The sequence below is a fragment of the Myxocyprinus asiaticus genome, chromosome 5 (assembly GCF_019703515.2).
Source record: "Myxocyprinus asiaticus isolate MX2 ecotype Aquarium Trade chromosome 5, UBuf_Myxa_2, whole genome shotgun sequence".
Classification (NCBI taxonomy): Eukaryota; Metazoa; Chordata; class Actinopteri; order Cypriniformes; family Catostomidae; genus Myxocyprinus; species Myxocyprinus asiaticus.
Genome location: NC_059348.1, coordinates 49260257 through 49269464, shown reverse-complemented (window position 1 = coordinate 49269464; position 9208 = coordinate 49260257). Strand labels below are relative to the sequence as shown.

The window sequence follows — 9208 nt, the reverse complement described above, 5'->3', positions numbered from 1 at the left end:
ATGTGACATTAGTCGAGACTGTTAAACTCATTAGCAAAGACTGATAAGGGGTAAAGGTGAGATGGTTTGCATTTTATCTGTGAGAAATGGATGGGTGTACTATACAAACAATGCAATAAGTATTTTTAGAGGTACATTTAAAATTAGTTTAGAAGAATAGTGACGTTTTAATTTGTTTAAATTAATTATTAAAAAAAGTATTTGTACTTGTTTGATTATTTTTTTTCATTATAATTAGATTTTTGGGCCTATATCGTTCTCTTTTGATATAATTTGATATAATGTCATAAATATCTTAATATACTGTATGTATGTGTGTGTGTGTGTGTGTGTGTGTGTGTGTGTGTATATGTATATTTATATATATATATATTTTATATATATATATATATATATATATATACTGTATGTATATATATATATATATATATATATATATATATATATATATATATATATATATATATATATATATATATATATATATATATATATATATATATATATATATATATATGGCAAGTGCAGGAAGCGTGGGGTGAAATGTCACCTGAGTATCTGGACAAACTGACAGCTAGAATGCCAAGGATCTGCAAAGCTGTCATTGCTGCATGTGGAGGATTTTTTGTTAAGAACTCTTTGAAGTAGTTTAAGAAGTTCTGATTTTTATTTTTTTTTTTTTTTTTTTTTTTTTTCAAATTGAAATTGTAATTTTTCACGTTAATAATGTCCGGACTATACATTGTGATCAGTTGAATGCCACTTTGGTGAACAAAATATTATAAATACTGTAGCTTGCTTTTTAGCCTCACAATTTAGTGATCATTAATTTAAAAAAATCTAAACTACTGCAATTGTTTTTCACGTTTCAAAGTAACATTTCATAACTGTTGCAAATACCTTCTGTTGCTCTGAACATGAGAGGGACACTGCCAACAACCATTCCTTTATAGTTATTCTAATGTCATCAAAACAGCAAAACTCAGTTATGAAGAGAAGTATTATTGAGAAGTTTGTCACTTTACTATAAGAGCGATGAGTTTCCCACAGCAGCTAGAGTAGTAAATATTTATTTAAGGATTCGACAGAGCGGGGTGTCCCAAAATAATTTACGGTGCTTCCATAAGCTGTGTTTGTTATAATATACAGTAGCCTATATAGCCTCTACAGTTAAAATTATAGGTGCTGCTTGCTTCATATTATTTTATTATATATATATATATATATATATATATATATATATATATATATATATATATATATATATATATTATTTTTTTTTATGTTTTATTTTTATTTTTATTTTTTGCGTTGTGGATATAACTTGACGTTTGAAATTAAATTAAACTGAAATATTTGCCTCCAAAGATAATTTTATTTTGGGCTGGAGGATGCTGCTCGCGCGCGCACACACAATACATTATCACTCCACTGCACATCTTTATGTAAATCACTATAAAATGACAGGTCATCATCAGAAATCAAAACACAATGTAAAAAAGGTCTACTATACAACAATAAAATATAAATACAGTACAAGTTTAAATAAAGTAGGCCTACAAGTATTAACTCATAACTCATTAAAACCCATTAAAAAGACTTATACACTTTAAAAAGTCTTTAAAAATCTCCCAGAATTAATTATGCTAATTTCGTTCTCATTTTAATTCAAGTCTACTTTGGAAACCTCCACTTTGCAGGCTGGACTAGGCCTATAGTGCAGAGGCACTACTGTTTAATAAAGGACGTTATATCAAACGAGAATAAAAAAACTTGAAACTGATAAATTATGAGCAGAAATGACACACTGCAAAAGTGAACACCATATCCACGGTCACTTTGCTTCTGTCGTTCAGTCTATCTCTGCATTTCGCAGACACTCCTCAGAGCTGAAACATTGTTCTTGAGTTTAATCATAATGGCATTTCTCCAGAGCTCTATGAAACACATCCCGGGGTTATTTGGCTTTAGAGTCTAAACTAAACCAGGGGCGCTTACGTTTCTCCACTGTGGCGTTTGCCTCTTTATTTGTGATGTCTTTTCTTCCACCGATGTCGAAAAGTTCTGACTTGGATTTTTCACTCGAAAATTGATTTGACACGGATATCCAATATCCCTTTAAAGATAATCAAACTGAGTCTCTCCTCATTCCGCATAGATCCCCACTCACTTTATGACCAGATCGAGTTACCACGAGCCTGTTGTGTGCAATAGACATTCTTCAATCTGAAGACATTACAACAGTGTTTATTACACTGTAAGAAGGGGGAAAGAGCTCATGTTTGCCCAAAATTTGCTCACAGCGGGCTTTTCAGAGATATGCAAAATGCATAGAATTAATGAAAATGAAGTCTGTTCTGCCAATGATATGAGCTCACAAAAGCGCGCCAAAATTCATGCAGCCTGACAATAATGCCCTACTACAGCAACCAGGCCAAAGTACAAAAAAGCAATTAGTATAAGGAGTCAGTTGCGCCAAAAGTGGACTGCACTCGGACACTCATGGACAATTTATAAAAGTAACATGACCTACATAAATCGAAAAACAACCAAATAAACACACTTTTGGTTACACTCTTGTGTAGAAAACACGGTGAGCCCTTCACCTATGCAAGAGTATGAGAACGAGTGTGAGTATGAGTATGAGTATGAGTATGAACGCATACATGCTAAATGTTCACTACACTGTAAAAATGGTCAGGTAAGCTTAAATGTGTTTTATGCAATCGCCTAAATTAACGGGGTTGATTCAAGTCAAAATATTTCATATTTCATATGTAAGCCTAACTTAACCAAATCAGTCTAATTTACAGCAGATTGTGTAATCTTTCAATTGCAGATCACGTATAGAAATAGCTCCTTGAGTAACAACTGAACATTTTTCACTTTTACACTGTATCCCATGAAAGCCCTTCACTGAAGACCTGCAGCAACGTTTTCACCAGTCGTAAAAATGAATGTCAAAAGATAGTCCTTCCCTATGAGACCAATTCCAGGTCATTGTGACATTTAGACAGGGGTCAACTGGCAGAACACCACCTTACAGGGAAAACCGAGAGTTCACCTTAAAACTTTGTTTGAAAAATTAACAAAAATTGCTCTTCAAACACGTGAATGAACATCGTTCACTTACACATTGTCAGATATTTAAGTAAAATAAACGAATAAATAAATCAAATAAAAATGTACAATACTGTTCAAAATATTCGAAAGAGTTTTTGATCCTATTAAAAATATTTTGATAATTATGGATAACAATATAGGCTAATAACGTGGCGTGTCGTTTTCATTTTTTGAACAAAAATTAGGGTGGATTGCCTCTTTCTGTCGTTTGTTTCTTTAGTTGTGTTGTTTAGCTCCTCTTTAGTTCACAAATGCATGTAAACAGGGAACAAATAAACAAGTTAGTCTAAAGTTAGAAAATATTTAATTCATAGGCCTACTAGGCCAGCTGACTAACAAGTTGCAAAAATGATAATATGTGAATACAACAATTAGAACAAGAGTAACAACAATATTAATAAAAAATAGCATAATAATAACAACTAATACAATAATAACAACTATTATTATTATTATTTAATTGTTTTGTAATGTATTATTAGTCAGTATAGTCTTTCTTATATTTATCCAACACATCCAACCTCTTCTGCCATTTCATTCCTCTAGAACAACAACAACAACAACAACAACAACAAAACATTTGCACTGTACATAACAGATTTGTATTTACACTGTAAATAACAGATTGTATTAGATTTGCACTACCCATGTGTATGTGTGTATGTATGTATGTATGTATGTGTCTGTACGTATGTGTATAATTATGTTTTATTTTTTATTATTATCTATGTCTTGTTGCTGTTTTTGTATTGCTTTTGTATGGTTGTACACTGGAAGCTCCTGTCACCAAGACAATTATTATTATTATTATTATTAATGTTATTATTATTATTATTATTATTATTATTATTATTATTATTGTTATTTTTAACATCTAAATTAACTTGTTTGATTCAAGGTAAAATGTTGTTTAACATGTCTGAATGAACCTGAATACCAACTAAACTAATTTGAAGGGTTAGATCAGGCAGGAATAGTTCTAACTGACAGAGACGGACAGACAGACATAGATAGATAGATAGATAGATAGATAGATAGATAGATAGATAGATAGATAGATAGATTACACATGTGGGAAATTTAATATATTAATTGCAATTATATCACTTTTGATGTTTTGTCCCTCCGGCCAATCCGGCAGGAACGCTCAGATGTCAATTAAAGTCAGGATGGGCGTCTGTGACACTTCCCTTGTTCTGAGGGCAGCCTGGCCTGTGGCGCGCGGTCTCCTCTCTCCACGCCGCCGCGCTAATCCGTTTATGGAACACCTGGGACCGTGGACAGCAATAACATGCGCTTATCCGCTTCGCTCTCAGCGAGCCTCGAAACATGCTCATCTGAGCACAGCAATGCGATAATACCCATATACCAGAGGAGCAGAGGGGCACTTTACTCCTTGATTGAACTGTCGACATCTCTTAGTGGAGCTGATAACTCTGAGATGACAGCTAGCGTGTTTCTCACATTAGTCTTATGGAAATACAACACATAGCAGAAGATATTCTTGTCTCAGATTTAGACAATGAAAAGCTTAGATACAAATGTGATTGGGCGGCCCATTTCCTCCCACAGTTATTGAAAGACTTTTATATGGTTCATGAATTCAATATATTTTGTGTATTTATTTATGGTATTTTTTTTTAGGTATCTTTTGTGTAGCCTCTATTTAGGTCCCCTCACTCAGTCAGTTTTTTTTTTCTCGTCCAAAACAGTAATCTGATATCACATATCGGCCATTTTTATAGTATTTTGGAAAACATTTCTGCATATACAGTATACAAGTATCAGTGAAAACCATACATGTCTTTCATAAATTGCCATATACCATATTTCTGCATGTGAATATTACTCATGGGCCCTAACAAGTGTTGATTAGCACAAATTTAATTTCGACTAATAAATAAATAAATAGTAAAAAAAAAAAAAAAACATAATACTTTATGGGTTACAGACACTTATTATGTAAGTGAACAGGGCCTCACAGGTTAGTAAGATAAAGTTGCTTACTAACCTTCTTTGTGTAAAGTTGTACATCCAATTTTACAACTTCGTTGCCATGACAATACTAACATAAAACCTGTATTCACCGCACAAAAACAACGATTATAACAACTTTACAGCTCAAATAATACACGAGTTTTATCAGTAGAATTAATGTAAGTGCTTTTATAAAATTAGAAGCTTCACATTTGTGCCTTTAAACCCTCCAAAAATTGGCCCCGTTCACTCCCATTGTTAGTGCCTCACTGTATAATAACCTTTTTTAAAAACTTGTTTTTTGTGGTAATAAACATTATGACACATGCTGTGGATTGAGGTGATGAACATTCCTTTAAATAGGCTAGTCATTTCATGTGTGCGGAGGGACCAGAATGGGAAATCACTCTTCGTGTTTGAACAGTTGAAAGTGTGATGGCAGTCTGATTGATCATGGGTCTCTCTGAATGAATGGGGCCTTTTGACAGACGTGAGGTTTAGATAGGAACTTATGTGACTGCAGGGAACAGATGAGGTGCATCTGAATGTGAGGTGGAGAGAGTGAGTGAGGGAGAGAGAGAGATGAGGAGTCATTCAAGAGAATGAGTGGGATTATATTATATATATTATTATTTATATTGAATGTGTCTGCGTTATAAATAACGGTTCCTCACAATTGCATTCGTCTCCACAGACAGCTTTTACGGCACTCTCGGCGTCATACCCTGCTGAGACCCCCGCAAGCTGCCCCTTTCATTCTGCAGTGACTCTACTGTCTACACAATAAATACCTCTGTGCTGTGCAGCTTTTGGGATTTTTTGAGGTTTACATATATAGATTTCATGCTCAATACTAACATACTACCATGCCTCATAGATAAAGACGACTGTGGTAAAACAAGGCAACATTGAGCAACACTTATTTTTTATTTCATTTTTATTTTTAGAAGGTCCTATTATAGGGCCTACTTTTAAGAGAAAACACAGCACTATCTTCTGGATTGCTTTCACCATTACAGTTTATGTTTGAGGGTGTTGTCAGTGACACATCGCCTTGAACTCCCGAGGTCATCATGGCACAAGAAAGTTTCACAATTTGGACCAATCAGCAAGCGTTCCCAGGTCTTTGGACCCTCCCTCCCTGACCAATCACAGTCCTCGATGGGCAGAAGGAGCCAACAACTCAACGACTGATAAAATGTTTCGCCACCGATCACTGTTTCAATGCACAACAACAAGTGTGTCAACAACATCGGAAAGCAACTCTGAGAGTTTTATCTCCTCAAACTGATTTGAGAAAGCACGACCACAAATCTGGATATCCAAGAGTGAATAACTTCAGAGGATTGGCGGCAACGTTTTGACGTTTGAAGTTGACTTTTCGTTTTATCGCGTGGCATCAGCTGAAGATCTGATACTTTACTGATTCATCGGTTGGTTCTCGTTAGGGTCTTTGAACAAGTGCTCCGTGCAACCGTTTCTTGCGTGCAGAGAGCCCGGAGATATGACCGCCTTAGTGGGGGGCATTTCCAGGATGATGCGCCCCACGCCACCCCAAAACTATCCGAGAGCAGGCTACTCCTTGGAGGGTGAGGTGTTTGTTGGCCTCTCTGGTTCCAGTAGCACAGCCTGAGCTTATATTCCGTTACAAAGTTGGACTTATCCTTCCTTTATTAGAAATATTGGTAACACTTTAAGGTTCCATTCGTTAACATTAGTTAATGCATTAGATATCATGAACAAACAATTAAAAATACAGCATTTATTCACTTTATTAATGTTAGTTAATAAAAATAGAATTGCTCATTGTTAGTTCATGTTAGTTCACAGTGCATTAACTAATGTTAAACTAATACAACTTTTGATTTTAAAAATGTATTCGTAAATGTTGAAATTAACATGAACGAAGATTGATAAATGAGGTAAAAGTATTGTTCATTGTTCATGTTTAACTAACGTTGTTAACTAATGTTAACTTTGATATTTGTTTGGAGCCTAAATCTTCATCTTGAATGAAAGAAAAATATGAAGCATGTCAATGAATTTCCTTATGACTGAAGCAAGAAAGTGACGTTTATCTATGACATAAAAAATAAAATAATAATAATAATAATAATTTATAATAATAAAATAATGATACGCATACAAACGTCTCAGTTTTTATTTCAAAAAAGTTAAAATACGTTGTTCTTTTTGGTTTGTTCTTCTAGAAAAGGGTGTTCTTGCAACAAGTAGCTAACATCTTTAAATGTAAAACCACTTTAGGTTTGTGAATTTATTATCAAAATGCCAAGTAATAAGTCATAAATAGTATTTTTTTATTATTATTATTATTTATTATTGAGCCTATAATTTTGTTTATAATTGTAAGTAGTAGTAGCAGTTTTGTTGTTGTTGATGTTGTAGTCTAAGACAGAATATACTGCTGTCATGAAGTTATTATCATTTATGCACTTTTAACGCCACGAAATCGTTTTACACAGTCTGATATAGTGTCAGTGACATAACTTTTTGTATCTTACTGCAGTCTCCACGCCTTTAGGCCAGGGCCGCGTGAACCAGCTCGGTGGAGTCTTCATTAACGGACGGCCTCTGCCCAATCACATCCGCCACAAGATAGTAGAGATGGCCCATCACGGAATTCGACCGTGTGTCATCTCCCGACAGCTGCGTGTTTCGCACGGATGCGTGTCCAAAATTTTATGCAGGTACCAGGAGACCGGATCCATTCGGCCCGGCGCTATTGGCGGCAGCAAACCCAAGGTAGGACATACAGAGGCGATTTTATATCCTGCTAGGACTGTTTTATACTAATATGCTAGTGTTTCATATACTGACGATTAAAATAATAATAATAATAATTTGAAGCAACATAAGACAATTAATTAAACAAACCTTAGTAAATTATTAAAATTATATTAGACCAACATAAAAAAATAAGTTTGACTAACCTAATAAAGTTGAGTTAAACCAACTATAGTAAATTTATTTGACCTAATCCAACTAAATGATGTTGGTTTAATGAAACTAAATTAATTAAAAGTAACTTAATTAAATTGCTTGTAAAAACTTTCTTGGATTAAATTAAGTAAAGGTAATGAAATCGTTTATTTGAGTGCATGTCATTTGAAACATACATACCCTCTTAAACAAATGGGTTCCAGTTAAATTCAAAAGAGTTCATCAACAAACTTTTTTATTTTATTTTAAGAACCCAAGAATATTATCTAAAGAAGAGGATGTAGAAAAATTATAGAACCGTTTGAATGTGAATTCTAACATTATAACTTGTTACAGCAACATGCTAATTTGTTGTAATTGGCACAATAATTCAATAAAGGTAAGATAGCCTAAGTTATGATTGGGATGAACTTTCAAATAACTTTCAATAACATTGTAAAGATAGTGAAACTGTTGCACTGTCTGTTGTGAAAGTCGTAAAAGTTCAAACAAGTGCAGTCGCATGATATCATACGAATTAGCCAAATTTAGAAAAGTCGTACGAATCCCGACGATTTCGCTGTGAGAGTGTGTTGCAACTGCTTAGAGCTAAGCAGCATTCAAATCAAACATTTCTTTTAAGTGCAAGTCCATCCTCAATCAAAGCACAAGCACCAGTCTTCACCACAGTGGTAACCCCCCAAACTCCAGCCAAACAAATATTACTTTTAAAAAATGATAAAACAGAACAGTAAGCAAAACCCATCATGTTCTTATCTTGCTCAGAAATGCATAAAATAACACTTAGTTTCAACGTTTGTATTGAAAGCAGAGCACAACTCCCGATGTGGAAAAGAAAATCGAAGAATACAAAAGGGAGAATCCAGGGATGTTCAGCTGGGAGATCCGGGATAAACTGCTGAAAGACGGAATCTGCGACCGAAATAACGTTCCCACAGGTACTTTGATAGGACTTCATTTGTGAATTTGTGCACGCCAGTTGGATTTATTTTTAAGCTTTCGCCTCCCGCACCTGTTGCGTCAAAGAAGAAAAACAGAACACAGATGACTTGTGATTTTGAAGGCTGCTCTGTTTGTACAGGCCTGTTTAAGAAAAGACAGGGTGATAGCAGCATTCATCGTGGATATGGACATTTTAAATTTGCGC

The 9208-nt window shown here is 34.4% G+C and overlaps 1 protein-coding gene across 1 annotated transcript in view; it reads left to right on the top strand.

The window, feature by feature from the left end:
- Positions 1–6374: 6374 nt before the first annotated feature.
- Positions 6375–9208, top strand: part of LOC127441117 (paired box protein Pax-3-like) — a 37074-nt gene continuing 34240 nt past the window's right edge. Inside the window, exons 1-3 of the mRNA XM_051698326.1 lie at positions 6375–6689; positions 7628–7863; positions 8870–8999. Of these exons, the coding sequence (XP_051554286.1) occupies positions 6605–6689; positions 7628–7863; positions 8870–8999 (451 nt within the window). The 5' untranslated portion in view covers positions 6375–6604. The remainder of the gene's footprint in view (positions 6690–7627; positions 7864–8869; positions 9000–9208) is intronic.